Below are 20,748 nucleotides of genomic sequence, written 5' to 3' on the forward strand. Positions count from 1 at the left end.
GTATGTGCCTGGGGGGTCCCGTGAGCGGGGAGTGAGTGCGACCAACAGTGTAAGGTGCTGAGGCTGGGGCAGGCACACAGTGGGCCCTCCATCCCTGCTGGCTGTCACCAGAAGGAGGGGCCTGACAGCAGTGGGTGGACCATACACCAGTGGCTTGCAGAGAATCTGGTGTCAGATAAGAACAGAAAGGGGCAAGTGAGGGTGGAGGTCAGGAGGCAGGAGGCCGCTGTCCACGCTGGCTGCAGCGCCAGGCCCTGGCGATTGGCTGTGCTGAACTTTGAGGGACCAGAAGGAATGCTGAGGCAGGAAAGGGGTCTCTTCCTGGGTCTGCTGAACCCCCTTGCTAGGCTCCCACTGCCAGGCTTCTCCCCTCCCCAGGGTGGCGATGGGTGGCCAGAAGCCAACCTGGCCTGCAGGTGGTGCGTAGGGAACACACGGCTTTTGTTTCATGTGATTCTGGAGAAATTAAAGCAACCTTTAACACACCTGGGCTTCCCTCTTGGTAATTTAGTCCCTCTGGCCTCTCAGGCCAACAGGCAGACAAGCCACAGGCTGCAGGTGGGAGGCAGTGCCCCTGAGCCAGGCCTGCACTCCAGTGTGGCCCAGGCTTCACCCAGCCCAGTTGTTGGCCTGTGTCCTGCCATCCCTGTAACGCGTGTTTTTAAACGCCCAGCTCACCTTGGTGCTGTGGCTGCAGAGGGTCCTGCTGATGAGTTTCACTCCTGATTTTCCTTGGCTCTCAGCCTGAACTCTGAGCAGGTGTCAAGCGCAGTGCTCTGTCTGGATGTCCCCGACTGCAGGCCTGGCCCTCGGGCTGACTTCCTAGTTTCCCCCTTGACCTGACACCCCTCCATGGCCCCCACCTTTCCTTTCTGCCTGATCCTTGTCCATTTTTCTAGAGTTGGGGTTTCAGCAAACTTCCCAGAACATCCTAGCTCCTTGCCTACTCAGCACACTCCTGTTCATGCCTCAGAACCCACATTCGGGTTGCAGGTGCCACCTGCCTTGACCTCCCAGGGACACCTGCTCTCCTCCCCGTCCCCCAACACTGGCCATGACTTGGTGCCATTGCTCCTTTGCCCACCACTCCCTGATGCCCAGCAGAGGTGTCAGTGCCCATTGTCTCTGCCCTGGAAAGGGCAATTCTCAAACTTCACATTTAGGAGAATTATCCCTGGGAGCTTCTTAAAACACAGACTCCAGGCCCACCGCCAAGGTCCTGGTTCAGTGGATCCGGGGTTGGGCCCAGGAATCTGTTTCTGAAGCTCCTCAGATGGGAGGGACTGATACCCATCCTCCCTGGAGGAGCAGACAGCCCTAAGTGCTCCCGGTGGAGTCCTGGCGAGCTGCCCTGTGGCTACCAGGCCAGGGACTAGTGAGGAAGGGCAGGTGCACACGCCCGCTGCCGTTGCCAGGCACTTCCCTGAGGGCGCCGTGGTCCCTTCCCGCTGCGGACTCTGCAGAGGAGCTGGTTTCATTCTGCCCTCCCGCGAGGGGGTGACCTCCCAGTCCCTGGCACAGTCAGGGGTGTCCTGGGGCCCGGGCGGGTGGAGGCCCAGTTGAACTCGGCCCTGCCAGACACACGCATGATTCTTCAGGTGTTTATTCTCCATCACTCAGGGGACCCCGTCTGCGAGGGTGCTGCTGCCCACCGCCTCCCTCCACCCTCACTGCCAGACATCTGTTTGCTGGGAGCCCACGAGGGGGCGTCCAAGACTGTGCTCGGAGCTTGGTGGGCAGGGGTGTGGGTCCGAGTGGTCCGTTGCCTCCCAGAGCATGGGCACTGCGTGGGAAGGGCTGCAGTGCACAGCAGTGGTGCGGCTGGGCTGGAGCCTGAGTGATCCTGCCTCCAGTCCCCACACCCCCCAGGGAGCAGGTGCTGGGCTGTGGGAGGGGCCACAGAGCATTTCCCAGGTGGCTGGAGACAGGGTGAATCGCCAGCCTGAGACCCCTCTTGGTCCTTCAGCCCTTCTTGAAGTGGGCCAGGATGTGCCCACCACTGGCTGTGCAGGGCTGCCTGCTGGTTGGGTGGTGTGGCCTCTCCAGGCCCTGGTGGGCAGGTGGAGGGCCGCCCTGGGCTCACTGTGGGTTCGGTGCAGACTGGGTAGGTCTCCTCCCAGGGGCTGTGCGGGGCTGCCTGCTGGTTGGGTGGTGTGGCCTCTCCAGGCCCTGGGGGGCAGGTGGAGGGCCGCCCTGGGCTTGCTGTGGACCCTGGTGCAGGCTGGCTAGGTCTCCTCCCAGGGGCTGCTGTTGGGGGAGGGACTGTCGTCCTTGGTGTCCCTTGGGCTCCTGGGGCCCTCAGTGGCTGTCAGCTTCTTTCTCCCTCTGGATGGCTTTTTGGAGGCTATGGGAAGTGGTTGGAGGTCAGGCCAGAGCTGCGTGCCTTCCTTTGAGGCAACACTGGCTCTCACCTAGGGCCTCCTGGGTCTCCTCTGGGCGTGGGGAGCTGGGTGCTTGGGGAAGTTTACTGGCCACCCTTGTTCCTACAGAAACCAGTGCCCAGAGCAGGAGTAGCCTGATCTGAGGGTGAACGCTGAGAACTGGGTGGAGGGTGGACACTCTCCCCATTGTGTGACCCCGAAGACGGCGCTGACCCCAGTGGCCCCCTTGCTACCTTGGAGGGAGCCAGGCCATAGTGGCTGGCCTGAAACTGGCTGCGGGCCTCAGCGGTCCTGCCCCCGGGCTGGGGCCGCAGGGGAGGGGCGCCTGGTCCCCGAGACGGTCCGGGGATGGGGATCCTGCCGAGATGCTGGGCTCAGGCCGTCTCTGGGGCACAGTGAGCTCAGGCTCTGAGGTAAATGGGTCACGTTTGGATCCTGACCCAGCTCCCAGACCTGTGACCTTGGGCAAGTGACCTCTCCCCTCTCAGCCTCCATTTCTGCACCAGCCAAACCGTGATGATCCCACCTGCTGGGCAGGGTCGTGAGGCTCACAGGCAGCCACAGCTGCACCCCCTCTCCCGGGGCGCCAGGCACGAGGACACTGGCTTTGGCGCTGAGCTGTGCCCATGCTGGGCAGGGACCTGCTCTCACTGACCGCCATGTCTGTTTCTCAGGAACCCCTGCCAGCGTCCCTGGCCCCGGCTCAGCTAGGAGCACAAGGGGGTGCTGGCTCACAGACTGCACCCCCCGGGGCCATGTCCACCCACTCAGCAGGAAGTGCCTCGAATAAGGGCCGTGCTCGTCTTCACTGCCGCTCTGGGCAGATGCAGGCCGCGGCCGCCTGCCAGCAACAGTGGCACGTAGTGGCAGCGCCACCCTGCCCGCTGCCTGTGGGCCCTGCCTGCTGCCTGTGGGCCCTGCCCGCTGCCTGTGGGCCCTGCCCGGACAAACACCAGGGCCGTATGATTAGGTGTTCAAAGTCTCTCATGGGCTCCTGGACCCCAGCTGGAGCTGCCATTGAGCCCAGAGCAGGAAGTGAAACGTTGTCCTGATACCCTCGGACCAGGGCCGAGGCTCCTGCCAGCCTTGCTAGGAGGAGCTGGGCCCAAGGACACTGCCCTTGGCAAACACTGGAGAGCCATCCGCAGTTCCCCAGGGGAGCAAATGTGCCCCATGTCCCTTGGAGCTGTGCCCTCTGCGCTGCCCCTATCTGCAGGTGGACAAGAGGGATCTGCTCCTCATGTCAGTGGCTTATCCTGTGCACCAGGACGCCCTTCCTCCCAGGACGATGGTGGGGACAATGACCATCCCCTGGCTCCTTCTCGCCCTGAAATCTCCTACGATCCCTAATGTCAGCCCCCTTACAGGCGAGGAGACTGGGGCTCAGATTTGGAAGGACCTGACACTAGGCTACACAGTCAGAGGCTACACAGGAAGGACTCACTCTGGCTGCCCCTGCCCTTCTCTGTGGGGTTCATTTGGGGAGGGTTGAGGTTCATTTTTGGCTCCATCATTCTGAGGCTACCATTCTCCAGGCAGCCAGGAGGGGAGGTGGCACTGAGGAGAGGTGGGTGCTGTGGCTACCCTCGCCCCGCCTCTCTGCACCTGCCCCATGCTGGCTGTACCTTTGTCCCCGGGCTCCGAGGCCTGCTTCCTCTTCCGTGGCAGACCCTGCCCGTGCTCCTGGGCGCAGATACACCCGGGCCCCTCCCCAGTCGTGCTCTGGTCCGCCTGGGGAGAAGGGGGTGTGGTCAGGAGGAGGAGCACCTCCCGGCCTGGCCCTGCGGAGTATGTGGCCTGGACCCACCTCGCTGCCTGGGGTGTCTGTCTCATCCAGTTCGTCGGACTCTGGTCTCAGCACTTCAGCCTTGCTGGGCTCTGAAGGAAGCAGGGTGTAGGATCAGGCCAGGCTGGTGGCCCCAGGAGTCTCCCAAGCCTGCCAGACTAGGATGGGTGGAGACAACTCTGCAGATGGGGAAACTGAGGCACAGAAGGCCAAGTGACCTGCCCCAGGGCACCTGCTGACAGGAGGCAGACTGGAGTTTGGGCTCAGGCCCAGTGTCCCCGTCAGCTGGGGTGCCTGCCCCTGGCTTGGATGCTGTGTGATGGGGTACTCAGCCTGCTTGCCAACCCTAATTGCTAAGGTGCTTTTCCCCCTCACTGAGTGTGGTTAGAGAGGCTCCTGCCGGGCCCTCAGCTTCCTCCAGTGGCTGCAGGTGGAAGAGCCAAGCCCTGGAGCCTGGAGTTGCCCTGTCAGGTCAGCAGGGCAGAGCTGGGCCTGGAGACACCTCTTCTCGGTGGTCACTGACCACCACCCTCTCTCCCCATGGGGAAAACCCCTCCCAGCTGGACTCTGACCCCAGGTGCTCACTGTACCTGAGTGGCCGTCCAGATCAGGCAGCTGTGGGTGGGGAGGCAGCTGTGGGGGGGGAGGTGGCAGAGGCCTCCCTGTGTCTTCATCTCCTGTCCTGCCTGGAGAGGACAGGCTGAGCTGGGACCCTGGAAGTGGGCGTGAGGGGTCCTGGGGGGAGGCAAGCAGGTGGCTGGAGTTTATTTGGGAGACTTCCCTGCCCCCAGCTCACCCCTGGATGGCCGGTGGGACCCCTCTTGAGGCTGCAGCTGGTGGGCGGGCCCGCCTTTCCCTTTCTAGCGTGGATGAGGCAGCCTTGCTTTCTCCCTGGGAACCAACTTGGTGGGCAGAGGGAAGAGAGCAGCCCGAGGTCCGGCTGGAGGCTGGCCCGGGATGGGGGATGTGGAGGCTGAGGACAGGGTCTGAGCCAGGGCCGGGGTCCTCACCACGGGAGTGCGAGCCTCCTCCTGCTCTGGTGCTCTGGTCCCCTTGGTGCCATTGCTGAGTGCCTGGGGACTGCGAGTCAGGGGTCCAGACTGGGTGGGTGGCTCGGGGCTGGGAGTGTGGGCAGTGGCAGGGCTGAGTGACCCATGCTGGCTGGCCGGCTTGGGAGTGTCCTGGCCCCGGGCCCGGCCCCACTCCGAGAGGTCCAGGGGCTTGTCTGGGGCACAGTCCTGTGCTGCTGCAGCCTCCGTCCTCTGGGCGCGGCCTGGGCCTACAGGCTGTGTGTGCCGCCCTCCAGGCAGGCCTGCTGCTGTGGCCAGAGCTGCCCTGGCCCCCTCACTCTCAGGGCCCTCAGAGTCTGAGCCGACTGGTGGGGAGGGCGGCATCTCCCTGGGTGTGGGCTGGCCCCTTGGCCTGACACTGCCTACCCTGGCCCGAGCCCGCAGCTGCTGCTGGGCCAGGAGCAGGTGTAGTGCCCCCTCCAGGTGAAGGTCCTGCATGCCCGCCAGGGCATTGGGCAGCCCCAGCAGTTCTATAGGCTCCTCCCAGGCCTCTGCTTCTCCAGCCTTCAGGTCCTGGAGCCGGGGGTCACAGGGGGCTGCAGCAGGGGCCAGGGGGCTGCTGTGGGGGCTCCGAAGGTGCAGGGAGAGGGGGCGGTTTAGGAGGCAGAGCCGGTCCATCTTCGGGGAGTGCTTCAGGGTCTCATGGGTCATGGCAGAGGGCCGGGAGGCCCGCAGGAAGCTGTGAGGGAGGAGAAGCCCAATGACCATGGCTACGTTGAGCTGTGACCGTCCCAGTGAGCCCTGAGAGGAGGAGACGACAGGCACCCACTCCACAGGTGAGGAAACTGAGGTCCAGAGAGGTGGAGCAAGCTGCATGGGTCCCATGGCAGGCAGTGGAGGGAGGGGAGGCTCAGCCCCCAGCTCTGGAGGCCGTGCTGTGTGGACCTGGCCAGAGGTGGCCTGTGGTCTGGGCTCCAAGGCAGGGCCAGATGCCGAGGCCTCCGTGTCTTTTTGGCGGAGACATCAGCCCCCTGCTCCTCACCTGGAGGGTCCTAGCCACCTGCCCACCCTCCACACCCTACTTGTTCTCACACAATGTCCCCGTCCCCTGCCCCCACGCCCCACACCTGGCCACTCCGGAGTTGTCCACCTGGGAACTTTGCTCCTGGCTGGGTGCCCAGAAAAAGTCAAGCCAGAGAAGGTCAGGGGCTGTGAGGGATAATCAGAGGGACTGCCCTGGGACCAGGGTGAGAGAGGAGCTTGTCTGAGGCTGCTCTGGATGGGGGTGGGGCAGGCGGGCACCTGTCCAGAGAGAGGCCACGCTCATACGCTGGGCTGGGTGGGCTGCTCCTGGCGGGCAGTGGTGGGGGCGTCCCATTGGTGGGGCCACGGTCAGCAGGGCAAGCCTGGGACCCAGGCCGTACCACGGCGATGGTCCCGTGCAGCTGGTTGGAGATGCGCTGGGGGCTCTGTGAGGATGGGTGGGTCAGCCTGGGCAGGGGCATGTGTGGCCTCTACTGTGGCCTCTGCCGCCTGCCCTGGGCTGCTCCCACTCTGCCCCTGCTCACTGCCGGACCCACCCACTCAGGGCTGCGCCCCCACCCACACCAAATGGAGCGCAGTGGCTCCTGCCCGGGACGAAGGAGGGGCACATTCGGGGTGAGGCGCATGAGAGGCTGGCATACTGCAGGTGCAGCTGCCTCCAGCCTCCTGCCTGCGCTGGCCCAGCTGTGCATGGTGGGCTCCAGGTCCCTGCACTTACCATGTCTGGGGCCCACGACTCAGGCAGGGTGGCCCCTGGTGAGATTTTGGCCACTGGAGATGCCCTGTGCCCTGCTGGCTTTTCTGTGGGAGGAGAAGCCAGGGGTGGGAGAGGGGCGGCGGCTCAGCCCCAGGGGGAGGATCCCTGGTCCTGCAGGGGCCCAGCCTCTCAGCCTCACCCCATCCCCACAGTACCTTCTCCCTGTAGGCCCGCGCCCTGGTGGTCTTCCTCAGCCTCCTCATGGCCTCCTGGTGGCTTCTCTGTGATGGCCTTCCAGCCACCAGGGGAGGGGAGCAGCAGGGGTGAGGGGGGATCTGAGGTTCCCTCCTTGGCCAGGGGCTTGGGCCTATCTCTGGAGGGGAGGGAAAGCCAGGGAGGGTGAGGGAGAGTAACATCCCAAGAGATGATCAGAAAAGCCGGGCCCACTCCTGGGTGACCCCAGGGGACGCAGTGGTCCCGACACTGCCTGAGAGCCCTCCATGGGTGGTTCCCCCAGGGACATGTGCCAAGTGCTGCTCAGGGGCTGCTGGGGAATGGGGTGTCTGAGCCCTGGGACTCCTTCTCACTCACCCCAGGCCCCGAAGCCGCTTCACCTCCTCCTTCAAGGTCTTGTTCTCTTCCTTCAGCCCGTTCATCTCATTGGCTGCAAAAGGCACTGATTAGCAAAGCAGGCAGGGGTTGGGGGGGACAGGGGCTGGGGTGGGGTCAACACAGCACCAGGGAAGCCCCTCAGCAGTGCCCCCAGCACGTAGCCCAGGGCCTGGCAGGCAGCAGGTGCACCGTGGATGCTGCTGCATGCGTGGCTGATTGGATGCTGCTGAATGAGCCGCGCCGGCCTCGAGGGAAGGGGGCTCGCCCTTGGTCATCAGGAGGGCCACGGGGCCTCAGGACTGCAGGACCTTCCGCATCACAGGAAAAAGGTCACGCCCTGTGGGGGCAGGGATGCCCCCAGCGCAGGGGAGGGAGGCTGTGTTGAGGGAGGGCCACACCAGCGCCAGCTGGGGGCTGTGTGTCTGTCTGTAGATTGGGTTGTGAGGTTCCCCCAGTGGTGTGGGGCCGATCGCCCTGCCTCCTTTCCCCACACTCCCACATGGACTGAACAGGCCCTGGGGTCGCCTGGCCCCGTGGGAGAGGACCCCGGCTGTCTGGCGGGTGGGGCTCACTGAGGATGAAGATGTGCTGTAGGTTCTGCAGGTGGGAGCTCTGAAACTCCTGCTGCCGCTTCCTGGCCAGCTCCTGGGTGACCAAGCAGCGGTCGCACAGGCCGGCCCGCAGCCTGCAGGGATGGGGACACAGGGAGTCTGAGGGACGGCATGGAAGCCAGAGGGCCTGGGACCCACCACCCCACTGCCCGGAAGTGCCCCTGCCCTTCCCAAACTATTCCGTACAGCCCCAGGCCTCTTCCCACCCCGTGGGCTAGGGGTCCCACGTTTCACTGAGTTTGGGGAGAAATCTTGAAAATGCAGTTTACTTAAGGCTCTGAGATGTCCTGCAGTGGAGAAACCTTCCTAGTTCAGTTTGTCCTGCACTTTCCCAAACTTGTTCTCCGAGGAGCCCTGTCATCTTCCCCTCCCCTGAGCCCACCGGTCCTGGCCGCGCTGTGAGATGTCCTCCCAGGCCCACCTGTTTTCCAGCACCCGAAGGTTCTCCTTCAGTGTCTTCTGCTGTTCCCGGAGCTGGTGGTTCTTGGCAAAGAGCTCCTCGATCCTCTGGGCGTCCCTGTGGCAGGAAACAGCTAAGGTGGGGTCCTGTTCCATCCAGGAAGACACATGCTGTCCCCACCATCCAGCCTGGGGGGCCAGTGCCATTTGGCACCTGCAGCCTTGGTCTGGGGCTGGATCCTGCTCAGTGCCCCTCACTGTGGGGACTTGCCCTTGAAGTGGGCCCTGTGGGGCAACGCCTAACCCGGCGCCCCCCTAATCATCTGCACGCCCCTCTGTGACGTCTGTCTTGTCCACGCACCACTTTAGCGCCATGGTGCAGGCAGAGCCACAGCCAGGTCTATAAGCCCGGAACGCAGGGAACCTGCCTGCCTGCCAGCGTATGACCAGACATGACCCCAGCTCACCATGAACGTACTGTTGATATTCTGATCATGATCCTGGGGTGGGAGACACCCTGAGTAAAGGGCTTGCCCCGCCCCTGGGAGGCCAACGCACCTGGGTTCAAGTCCTGCTCACCATGTGACCTTGGACGAGTGACTCCCCCCTGCCTCCACACTGAGCCTCAGTTTCCCCTCTGCACCATAGGATGGTGGCACACCGGAGCTTCAGGGGGATGAAATGGCCAGTGTGGCCCTGCGGAGAGGGGCCCTGCTTGGCCTGACTCACCGGCACCTCTCTGAGTTCAGTTCCAAAAGCTTGTTCTGCAGGCCTGGGGGAGTGAGCAGAGGGGCAAGTGGGGGGCGGTCAGGCCCAGCTGCTGCTTTTCCTGCAGCCTCCCCACCACGGGGTCTGGGCAGAGCTGCAATGTGGCACTCTCGTCCCCTGCACCCCCTGGGGGAGCCCTGCCAGCCGGGCCCCTGTCTGTGCCTAGGCCTAGGGCTGCCTGAGCCTTGGTGGTCTTGGCCCAGTATCTGTCGCTTCCCCTGGGGTCTCTGCCTCTGGCATCTGTCTGGGGGTGTCTGGGGGTGAGCAGGGACCCCGGGACCGCAAGTGACCAGCCACCTGTGAAAGGCAGAGGGACCAGAGGGCCATTCTGTGTGTGTGTGTGTGTGTGTGTGTGTGTGTGTGTGTGATAGCTAGTGTTGAAATAAGATGAGCTTTTGGGGCAGACCCCATCAGACCTCCTCCTTGCCATATCTTGGGATCCAGCCTGGGCCTGGCTAACCCCAGCAGCCCCACCTCTCTGGGTTGCCTGGGAGACAGCCAGGTCCTTGGACCTCCAGGTGGGCACGGGTGCTCAGTGGAAGGACCAGGGGAAGGTGCTGGCTCTGGGACTGGACTGGGGGTGGTGGGGGGGCTTCGGCCCTGTCCCTGGTGGGGGAAGTGGACAGGGGTGGGGCCTGGGGTGTATCCTAGAAGGAAGAGAAGAGTTGCATCTCAGTGCGTTGACATGTTCTGCATGGGTCCAGAGAGCCATAAGCTCCTGTTTCTGGAAGTGGCTGTCTCTGCTGTGGTGAGCTCAGCAGGCCGGCCAGAGTGGGCTCTTCTTTCTGCCACATGGCCAGCCCCATGGGCGAACAAAGCATGGGCAGCATGCAGCCTGCGGGTGGCAGGTGGCCATGAGGTGTTGGTGGCAACCCTTGAAAGTGCCCCTCCCCCTTGGGGCCACACTCTGGGAGTGGCTCGAGGACATCCCAGCTTGAGGTCAGCACTTGCGGGGCCCAGGCAGGGCGTCTGTCCACTTTGTCGCTCTGGGTCAGGACTTGGGTCAGGACTTGGGTCAGGACTCCCCTGCCTGGGCTGAAAAGACAGGGTCCGTCCCCTGACTTGTTGGGAATTGGAGGTGATCATGGGTGCACCCTGGCCTGCCCCGGCCCTTAGGTGAGGGCTGTGGAGACCCCTCCCTAGCCCGGCATCTGTCCCTGGCCCCTCACCCAGGACTTCCTTCTCGTGGATCTCCTTCAGCCTGTTCAGTGACTCCGTGAAGCTCTCCATGGCTCCCTGTGGCCCTGGCCCGGGCCCCTCTGCACGGGGGTTGTGGAGATGCTTGCAGCCTCTACAGCCCCTCTGTGTCCATCCTGAAGAGGAGGAAGAGGGGACAGGATCTGCTCAGGAAGCGCTTGTGGGCTGTGGAGTCCAGGAGAGGATTGGGACTCCTTGTGTCTATGTGGAGCAGACCCCACGTCATGTGGTAGGGCCACTCATGGGAGGTGGGCTGGAGGCTCCGGAACCCCACGGGCAGGCACAGAGATAGTACATTGTGTGGCTTCCTCCCACGCATATGTGGACGGGAGCCAGAGGGCAGGGTGCTGGCTGCTGTGCAGGAGGGGATGGAGGGGCCAGGGGGCATCTAGGGGTGGGTGCCGGCCCCTCTGAGCCGCCCCGTTCTCCCCAGGTATCCAGCCCATCAGTGCCTGGCCTGTCCCCACATAAGCCCTGCCCCTGGACCTCAATGGAGGGACAGGGAAGCCTGGCGAGAGCTGGATGGTGCCAGTGGCACCTGCCCAGATGTGACGCTGGGAGTCAGACCTCACCGGCAAGAGCCCCTCAGACCTGACCATGCCACTGTACACACCCCAGCCCCAACACTACGGTCACAGCGGCTCCTTCCCTTTCACCGGAGCCCTTGTATTCAGTTCCCTCCTGGGATCTCTGTCCCCCTCCAATGCTGTGGCAGCTTCAATCTTGTCACATAGGCACACACACACACATACACACACAGATAGCATGTACACACAACACACATGCACACACATGCAAAAGACACACAGAGCATGTACACACACAGCACACATGCACCGACAGACATGCACACACACAAAGCATGTATACACGCAACACACAGGCACACACCTACAGACACACACATACAACACATATGTACACAGACAGAGATGCCCACACACAACACACAGAGATACACAGACATGGTTACGTGCTGACGCAAATCTGTGCAGACATAGAGACACGGCTACACACGCAGTTGCAGGTACACAGAAACACACACAGCCACAGCAGCCCCCTCTACCCAGAAGCAGCTCCCACACGCAGAGGCTGGAGGGTTCCAGGAAGGGGTAGAAGCCACTACCTACTCCTGGCACCTCAGTGCCTTGACATGTTCTGGATGCAAGTGTGCATGTGTGTGCACGCCCGAATGAGTGTGCATGTGTGTGCCGTGTGTGTGTATGATAGCCAGCGTGCATGTATGTGTACCGTGTGTGTGCACACCCGAACGAGTGTGCATGCCTGCATGCTATGTGTGTGCATGCCTGAGCCAGTGTGCATGTGTGTGCTGTGTGTTCACGCCCGAGCTGGTGTGCATGTGTTTTTGCCCTGTGTGTGTGTGCTGTGTGTGTGCACGCCCAACCTACCGTGGAACCACTGGTGCATCACCTGAACAACTGTGTCGGCCTCCTCCCTGCCTGGCCTCCCCCTCAAACTCCCCTGAACCCCCTGCCTCCCCGCATCTCCTCCAGAACCACTCTCCAGGGTGACCATCCCTGGGAAGCTCTGGTCTCTGCTCAGATGCGCACTACTCTGCTCAAAATCCAACTTTGGGCTTGTGGCTGGAGGCCATACCCAAGGCCTCGCAACGGCCAGCCCAGCCCAAGTGGACCACAGAGGGGAGCAGCCAAGGCTGCATCTGGGTTTTCAAAGGTCAGCCTGCAGACGCCCACATGAGGGTCCTCTCTGCAGCAGCATTCTACAGAACCGTCCCAAATGGGACCCCCAAACCCCATCCCATGATGGGTGGAATGGCGGCCACCCAGCCCCATGCCCACCCCAGTGTGGCGGCCACCCAGCCCCATGCCCATCCCAGTGTGGCGGCCACCCGGCCCCACGCCCATCCCAGCGTGGCCAAACCACCCGAGACAGACTTGAGGGTGCATTGAACACAGAAAGAGGCACTTGCCCTGGGGCCCTGGAAGTTGGATAGTGGGTGTCTTTGGGGCTGAGGCTGGGGGTGCCTGTGACTCAGGGTGGCAGGCCTTGGGACCCCGAGAGAAGTCACGGGGCCTGGGGTGGGGATGGTGACTGGAGCCCCTTGGAAGGAGACTCTCCTAATTCCCGCCGAGCCCTTGCACCTGTGGTCAAGCGTGTTAGTGCTGAGCCTGGTGGGGCAGCGAGGGGTGTGGGACAGAGTGTGGCCCCTGTTTGGGGGTGGCCACAGCGTCCCCAGGGGCCCCTGACAGGGCTGGTGGGGCTGCATGGAGGGCGGAGCCTCAGGATGCTGGTCTCCAGAGACTCAGTCCACAGACCTGCCTGGGCTTTGGGACCTCCAGCCACCCTCAGAGGGAGTGGGGGTGACAGTTGGCGGCTCTGTGTTGGGTGGGTGAGGGATCCTGGGACCAGGAAGACTTGGAGCTTTCCTGGTGGGAGGCTGGGAGGGAGCCAGAGCTCCCTGGGAGGGATGTCTTTGCCGGTGAAGGGGGCCAACAGGACGTTGAGCTCCAGAGGTGGGGACAGCATGGAGCCTGCCGGAAGTACGTCACGTGGCCAGCATCAGTGGTTCTGACCCCCGTTTCCCGAACTCCATACACACTGAGACCTTCCCGACAGCCCATGGAATCTTGACCACACCACGAAGACCCCGCTCCAGATGGGGAAACTGAGGCTCAAACAGCTCAAACCTCCCGTCTCAGTCACCCAGTGGGAAGTGGGATCTGGGTTGTGCCTGGCTCCTGGGCTGTGGGTCCTGCGTGCTCTGCCTGTGTGGACTGGGGCATCTTCCCCATGGCTCTGGTGCACCCAGCTGCACTGGCTTTTCCTGGCCAAGGGGCCCCCGGGAGGAAGATGTCAGAGCCAGGCCTCCCTAGGCTCAAGCAGCTGAGGAGGGCCAGGAGGGGGCTGAGCTGCAGTTCCTGAAATTCCACCCGGACCTGCCCAACAGGCCACTCTTCACTGGCCCCCAGCACCTGCCATGTGGGCTGGGCCGACGCCCATAGAGGAGCCGCCCAAGGGAGCCCATGGTACCTGTGGGCCTGGGAGAGGTCTGCACAGGAGAGGTGGGCTTCCTTCCCAGTGAAGTCACCATGCTACAGAGGCCGGGACTGCGCCTCTGCTGTGCTTCCCACTCACAGGATCCTTTCTGTGCCCCAAACCACCTGCAGGCCCCGCCTGGCTGCCACTCTCAAGGCCCCCAAAGGACTGCAGAAAGAGTCCCCATCCCACTGGGCAGGGAACGGCCCAGACACATGCCCGGAGCAGGGCTGGTGGGCGTCTGGAATCGCTGTAGGGTGCACCCTGCTGGGGACCCTTGTTTCCCAGAGGCCCAGAGTTGGGGTGGGCCTGGGCAAGGCCACTGGGCCCGGTGAGTGACAGTGCCTGGGGCTGGGGGGACTTCCCTCAGGGTGAGCAGGTGACAGAGGTGCAAAGTGGTCAGGATCAGTCTCCCAGGCTCCGGCGCCTCTGGGACAGCCCCAGTCCCAGCTTTTACCCTCCTAGAGTGCTGGAGAACTCCGGGGAAGGGATGGGAGATGGAGGGAAGTTGCAAGCCCTGATGCTTTTGGGGAGAAGAAATGAACCGGGATCGTAGAAATTCACCCAGACCTGCGCCCGCAGCCTTGTGCCGGGGGTGAGCAGGGGAGTCAGTGGGGCTGACTTTTTCTTCCCGAGTCAGCGTTCTTGGGGTTTGTTGGGCTTGCCAAGGGCAGCTAGAGGTGCTGAGGCCGGGGAAACTCGGAGGGAGGGTCTCCTCCAGGCCTGGGTAGGGGCTGCAGTGGGACTGTGATGGGGGAGCAAGCCTGCCGAGGTGGGGAGGGGCTGGGCTGAGACTCTTGGGGGGCTTCACAGGGCTGGGGTGAGACAGCTGGGGTCTGGTCCAGGGTAACCCTCAGCCACTCCTCCCACTCCCAGCCCTCCCACTCTGGGAGTCCAGGCTGGAGGGTCTCTGCAGGTGCTGAGCCCCCTGGAAGGAGTGAGGGAAGGGGAGGGCGGGCTAGTGAGCCGCTGTCCCACCTGCGGCTCACAGCTGGGCCATGGGAGGGATAGGTGTGAGGGGTGCATGGCTGTCCCCCTCGACACCACCCTCACCCCACCATGCCTTGCCCTCTGCTCCATTTGCCACTGAGAACATGATCCAGAGGTAGGGTCTTGCCCACGGTCAAAGCTAGTGAGAGCCGGGCTGGGCTTTGGCTAGCCCAGGTCCGCACCTCTGCCTCCTGCGGTGAGGTGCTACTGGTGCCAGCACCTTTGCCTTCCAGGGACTGCTCCTTAAAACCAAGAGGCGACGTGCTGCTCTCACCAGTATGGAACAGAGCCCATCCAATAAACTGGTGCCTCTTATCCCCCAGCCAGGACCCAGGAGAGCCCTCCATGGGGAGCCTAATTAGGCTGGCAGACCACCTTCCACCTCATGTCCTCACCCAGGGAGTGGACATGCACTGTGGGCCCTGCCTGTCCCTCAGGACTCCCACCTCCCTCTGAAGGCCCCCAGAGCCCCCACCTGCCCTCCTACGGTCTCCACCCACCCTCCTAGGGCCATCTGGAGTGGCCACTCAGAGCGGGCAGAGGTTTGCTGTTGTTAATCCAGCCTCACGGGTTCTCAGAGCCCCAGCACAGAGGGTACACCCCCCACCGCCCGCTGAGCTGGCTGGGGTGGGGCAGGGGTCACATTCCTGAAGGGTGCTGGCTGGAGAGTCAGTCTGGGCAGAGGGTAAAGGTGTGGGCTTCCCAGTCGACGGCCCTGGTGGGGCTCTCGGACCTGTCTCTGGTCTCTATGCCACCTTGGGCAAGTTGCTTTTCCTCTCTGAGCCTGTCTCCTCACCTGGGAGTGAAGGCACCCCACCCCTGTATCGGGCTGCTTAGAAGCTCCTTACAGGTGGTGCCTGTGCGCCCAGGAGCTCCGTAGACGGGGGTGCTCAGTGAGCAGCAGAGGGAGACCCCGAGTTCACCTGTGCCTCCCTCATGTGGGACCCCGGGTGTCCAGCAGTGCTAACAGCAGGACACTCTGCGCTTGGACAAGGTCAAATCGCATTGCCACAAAGGCCTTGTGCAGGAGGACGCAGCCCTCCCCACACGCAGGGCGCAGGTCCGGCTGCTGACAGTGACGACACGCATCCTCGGACGGCTGCTCACTATGGACTCCACTGGGCTCACGGCATCTCTGTGGCTGCGCCCAGGAGAGATGCCACCTGCCTCCCACACACAGGCCAGGGAATCACAGGCCCAGCCGTGGCCCCGGCAGGACTGGGCATTGTCCGGCCAAGTGGCAAAACCCGCAGTGATGCCTGTTCTTGCCCTGTCCTTTGGGAGGCCGGGCCCCTGAGCATCTCTGCGTCTGAGCAGGCGGCATCCAGGGCATCACCGGGCTCCCCGCCTCTCCCAGGGCACTCAACCACAGAAGCTGCCTGGGCACCAGTGCTCCAAGGATATCTGCCGGGCCGGCTGCTCTTCACCCCAGCCACTGCCCCCCCAGCAGGCCCTTCGGGGCAGGAGTGCGGAGCTGGACACTGGTACCCTCTGTCTCTGAGGCCTAGGCTGTCTGTGTGTCCATCTGACTGACTGCCCACCTATCCAGGAGCAATGGTGACAGGCGCAGCAGTAGCAGTGGCAGTAGCAGTGGCAGTGGCAGTGGCTGCTGTTGATCACATGCTGCTCTGTGCCAAGCACCACGCCCAGGCTTTTTCCCACTTGCATGGGCACTGAAACCATCCTGCAGTTTTGCTGAGGCAGCCAAGCTCAGAGCGGTGCCCTCTGCACCTTGACCCACATCTCCCCAAGGGATTCCCCTGCCCCCGTCCACCTCCTGGCTGCCCCCGTGGAGCACCCACTGCATTAGCTAGGCTGGGCACACACGTGGTCGGGGCCCACCTGGCCTCAGAGGAAGTACTGATTGTCTCATTCTACAAGTTTGGACACTGAGGCTTGAAGCAGATCAGAGATGAGCAGGTGGAGCAAGATTTGGACTGGATTGGCCTCAGAGTCTGGATTGGCCTCAGAGTCTCCTCCTACCCTCTGCGGTAATGAGCAAAGCCTCTCCCATGGAGACTTCGGCCAGGTCGCTTGTCTGGCCGTGCCTCAGTTTCTCTGACTGTAGAACAGATGTTAGTGATGAGTCCTGACCCGGGCTCATGGGGGCTGTCAGGGCATCTGGTGGGTGCCCCAGGGCCAGATCAGGGACAGGCAGTCAGGGCCAGCCTGGGGGTGGAGCTGCCTCACACTCGCCCATGGAATGGCTTTGGCAACCCTCACTTTGTAGATGGAGCTGAGGCTCGAAGGTGTCATCTGTCCACAGTTACCAGCGTGCAAGGACACAGCCAGGACACAGCCAGGGCCTCCTGGTGACTCCCCAGGCCAGTTCAGGGTGGGGGCGGGGGCAAGTCTAGAGAGATGTCTCTGCCAGGGCAGTTTCTGATGTCCTCCAGACACATGGACCCACAACAGACATGTGCACACGCGTGATGCCCACACCCACATGGATGGACAGCAGCATCCTAACTAGGGGAACATACACTGGTGCACAGTCCAGTGAGCAGCCGCCTGCGCTGCCACAGCCAGCCTGCCCTGCTGTGCACACAGCCGCCGCAGGGGCCCCGGGACAGCTGCACATGCAGGTCGTGTGTGCACATGCACTCGTGTACCCCACACGCACATGCCCCCCCCACCCCGCGCACTCGTGTGCACACATGCACAGAGGAGCCAGCCGAGATGTCCCTGCAGCTCAGGTAACAGCAGCCCTGCAACCTGACTCCCTCCCGGAGGTGGAGGTGGGCCGGGCTGCTCTCCTGCCCTGCCTGCTCGCTCCCTGAGGCCTGGCCCGTGGGGGAGGGGGTTGAGCAAGGCCCGCCTTTGTGGCTGCTTCCCCACAGACACAGCGGCAGAGGAGTCCCCTGCTCAGTGCCCAGCTGCGGACGCTGCACCCCTGCACCACCCTCACCTCTGTGGCTGCGCCCGCTTGTCCTCTTGTGAACCTGGGTGGCGGGGCAGGGCAGGCCCAGGGTGGAGGGTGAGGCCACCAGCCTGTCCCTGATGCCCCAAGCCCCTCAGCAGACCAGGGACACTTCCTGGGCCCTGGTGCCAGACTAGGCCTGGCCTCTTCGCACCCAGCTCCTGCCCGGAACGCCCACTGAGCTCTCTCCGTTGCTAAGCCCCTGGACCAGGAGCAGCCTTGTGCCACCCCTTAGGGAAGATGTCCAGTCCCACCAACCCCCACGGCTCTCCTCGCAAGAGCCCGAGCTGGGCCTCCAGCCTCTCTGGTGAGTGCCCCAGCCAGGGATTCCAGCCTACCCGGCTGCTTGAGTGGCCTGGCCCTGGGGTCCCGGGTACTCACATGGCTCCTGGCCCTGCCTCGACCTCCCTCGACCTCTGAGCGGAGCCCCCCACGCTCTCCACGGGGAGAGAGAAGTGAGCGGGGTGTGAACCTGCACAGGCAACAAGACAGGATTTTGGCCAAACCCGCTTGACGGGTTTTCGATTCTCCCAGCCAGGAGCAGAAAGGAGGCAGAGACTGCCCCGAGCCGCCAGGCGGGTTCTGCCATCTCGCAGAAAGTGGCCGGACAGGTTGGGTCTGAAGCCACATAGAGGGGATTGTTTCCTCATAATCACCGCGAGGAGGCTGGGCTGCCGGCAGGAGCCAAGCTGGTTAGCACTGAGAATCCAGTTTGGGACCTGGGACACGGAAGAGCCCGGGCGGGGAAGGGTGGAGGGCTTGCAGGGGTGCTCAGGTGAGGGGCTGCAGGCGGGAGTGAGTAAACGTACTGTCTTGCCACCTTGGGACAGGTGGCCTCTGGTGCAGAGTGGCCCCTCCTGCTGTTCACAGCTCAGCTCGCTGTGGGCTGACCATAGGCAGGCAACAGTCTCCTTTCTGGCCTCAGTTTCCCTGTCTGTAAATTGGGGATAATACTCTCAAGATCTGTCCCTGCCAGAGCCCAGCGGACGGAAATCCAGCAGCTGCTATGGGAGCGGCCTGCCCAGCATGCCCCGCCCTGCCCGGGAAAGCAGGCCTTCTGCTCGAGGGGGACTGGGCGCGTGCTGGGCCTCCGGTCTGCGCAGTCTGCCCGGGGTTCGTGAGTGCTTGTGGGCTTCTCCGGTCTCCAGGTAGGCTGGGTGACCCTGGCCAGGTGGAGCCCAGGGGGGCAAATAGTCTGGGGGATGGCCTGGCCCTGGATGGCACGGCCCAGGTGCTGGAGCAGCCGTACACTGTGGTCTCACGTGTGTTCCCCAGACAGCAACGCTGTGGCTGCAGGGCACAGCCCTGAACCCCCGTGCCCCACCCGCTGTGTCCTCCCCACGACTCCTCCCCACCTCTGCCTCCGCCTCATCCTCAGCCTGTCTTAGCTCTGCACAGAAGCAGACCGGGGGTTCCCGAGTCCTTGGGACCACGATCCCCAGGGCACCCGAGGGATGCACGGGGCTCAGAGGAGGAAGCCTGGGAGCCTGGCCTGCAGCCCCTGCCGTGAGGGGAGGACGGACCTCCTGCTCCCTGGCAGGGCCCCTGCTGGTGGCTGGTGGCCCAGCTCTGGGCTTGGGATGAGGGCTGGTCGTCTCTGGCCCCACGATGCCCTCCCACTCAGGGCTGGGCTCTTGGGAGGAGGTCATGGTCAGCATGGGCCACTCCAGCTCTGGCTGGCCTGGGAGCTTTGTGGAGGCCCCTCCTCCGGCCACCTCCCTGCTTCTGGCTGGGCCCTTTGCGAATGGGTTCTGCTTGCTGCTGGAGTGTGTTTTGTGTGTACCTGTGTGGGGACTGTGTGCATGTGTGAGCGTGTGTGTGTGGATACGAGTGTGTGTGCATGTCTTACGTGTGTGTGCCTGTGTGTGCATGTGTGTGTGTGTGTGCACATGTGTGCGTGGACACGTGTAGCTGCTTTGTGCTGTGGTCTGGATGTTTTTTGTGTCTGCCCCAGATTCTCCTTGAAATCCTAACTCCCAAGGCAATGATGTTAGGAGGCGGGGCCTCTGGGAGATGGCAAGGTCCTGAGGCTGCAGCTCTCTGGAGTGGGGTCAGTGTCCTTCTACAAGTGGCTCCAGGGAGGTCCCTTGCCCCTTCCACCATGTGAGGACCCGAGTGGTGCCATCTATGAACCGGGAAGTGGGTCCTCTCTGGACATGGAGCGAGCTGGTGCCTTGATTTTGAACTTGCAGCCTCCAGGTATGAATGCGAGCTCTGCTCTGGGCTCACTGCCTATGGGGAGACCTGCCTCACGAGAAGGGGTCCCTCTGCGGCTGCCATGCATGGCTGCTTCAATCAAAGCTGCTGTCTAACACCATCGGCTCGCCCTCGAGTTCCTCCCTTGGCAAAGCCAAGCGCCCTCCTGGACTGAGCCAGTTTTTGCGCCTGCCTGCCCTGGCTCATTGGCCAGGGACCCCACCCTGCCGTGTCCCGGCCTTGGTGATACAGGACAGAGGTGTCCGTGCAGGCTGTGCCTGTGGCTGGGTCCCCAGGGGGAAGGTGGCACCCCAGGTCAGCAACCTCCTACCCTGAACTCCAGGCAACATCGTCGGCCCCCTGGTACTACACCTGCACCGTGGACAGAGAAGGAGGGAAGGCTAGGAGAGGAGGAGGGCGAATGTCGCTGGAGGTCGGTGTCCTACAACCATGGGTTTGTGTGCCCCCTTTGTTCATTCATGCAACCACCCAAGACCCATTTCCTGGCCGCCCACCAGGCCCTGTCCAGGCTCTGGGCACATGGATGGCCATGAAGGTGACTCACACATTTGGGGGACCTTTGGCTGTGAGAATCGGGCACATAGAGGGCACTGTCCGAGCCTCAGTTTACTTGTCCCTTGCAGGGCTGATGAGGATGAAAGGGGGTCCTGTCCTGGTACCACTCACCTGTTCATTCCTTCAGCCAATGTCTGTTGAATCCTGATCAGTCAGGAGCTGGGGGGTGTGATGGACACCCAGGCACCGGTGTCCAGGTTCACAGGAAGCGTCGTGTAATGAGACAGCAAGCCCTCAACACGTTGTTGGTAAACTGTGGCCAGGTTTCAGTTTGGGGGCTGCTCCATCGCCCCATTATACAGCTGCGGAATGAGGGCCCAAGTGTGTGTGTGACCTCCCAGCCCCAGCAGCCACCCCCAGCAGCCACCCCCACCTGCACCTGAGGGGCTGGGGCTGCTGGGCCTGGGGAGGGGGACCAAGAGGGCTCCCTATGGCCCTCCATGCCTGCTTCCTGGGCCAGATGGGGGTACAATGCCCCACCACAGGGGTAAGGCAGCTCTCGGGCCTTTTATCCCTGAGCTGGGAGGGGTGGGAGATAAGCTT

General features: G+C 63.1%; 1 protein-coding gene across 1 annotated transcript; it reads right to left on the reverse strand.

The window, feature by feature from the left end:
* Nucleotides 1-1,585: 1,585 nt before the first annotated feature.
* Nucleotides 1,586-18,318, reverse strand: RBBP8NL (RBBP8 N-terminal like). The gene is made up of 14 exons (XM_009215797.3): nt 17,815-18,318; nt 10,478-10,621; nt 9,270-9,312; nt 8,563-8,658; nt 8,103-8,215; nt 7,510-7,582; nt 7,134-7,291; nt 6,940-7,022; nt 6,480-6,646; nt 5,178-5,916; nt 4,758-4,902; nt 4,189-4,259; nt 4,007-4,112; nt 1,586-2,344 (listed from the first exon to the last, which is right to left on the reverse strand). Exons 2-14 carry the CDS (start codon nt 10,536-10,538, stop codon nt 2,226-2,228), a joined length of 1,974 nt encoding a protein of 657 aa, XP_009214061.1. The 5' UTR covers nt 10,539-10,621; nt 17,815-18,318; the 3' UTR covers nt 1,586-2,225.
* Nucleotides 18,319-20,748: the final 2,430 nt, after the last annotated feature.

This window comes from Papio anubis, chromosome 16, assembly GCF_008728515.1.
Source record: "Papio anubis isolate 15944 chromosome 16, Panubis1.0, whole genome shotgun sequence".
NCBI lineage: Eukaryota > Metazoa > Chordata > Mammalia > Primates > Cercopithecidae > Papio > Papio anubis.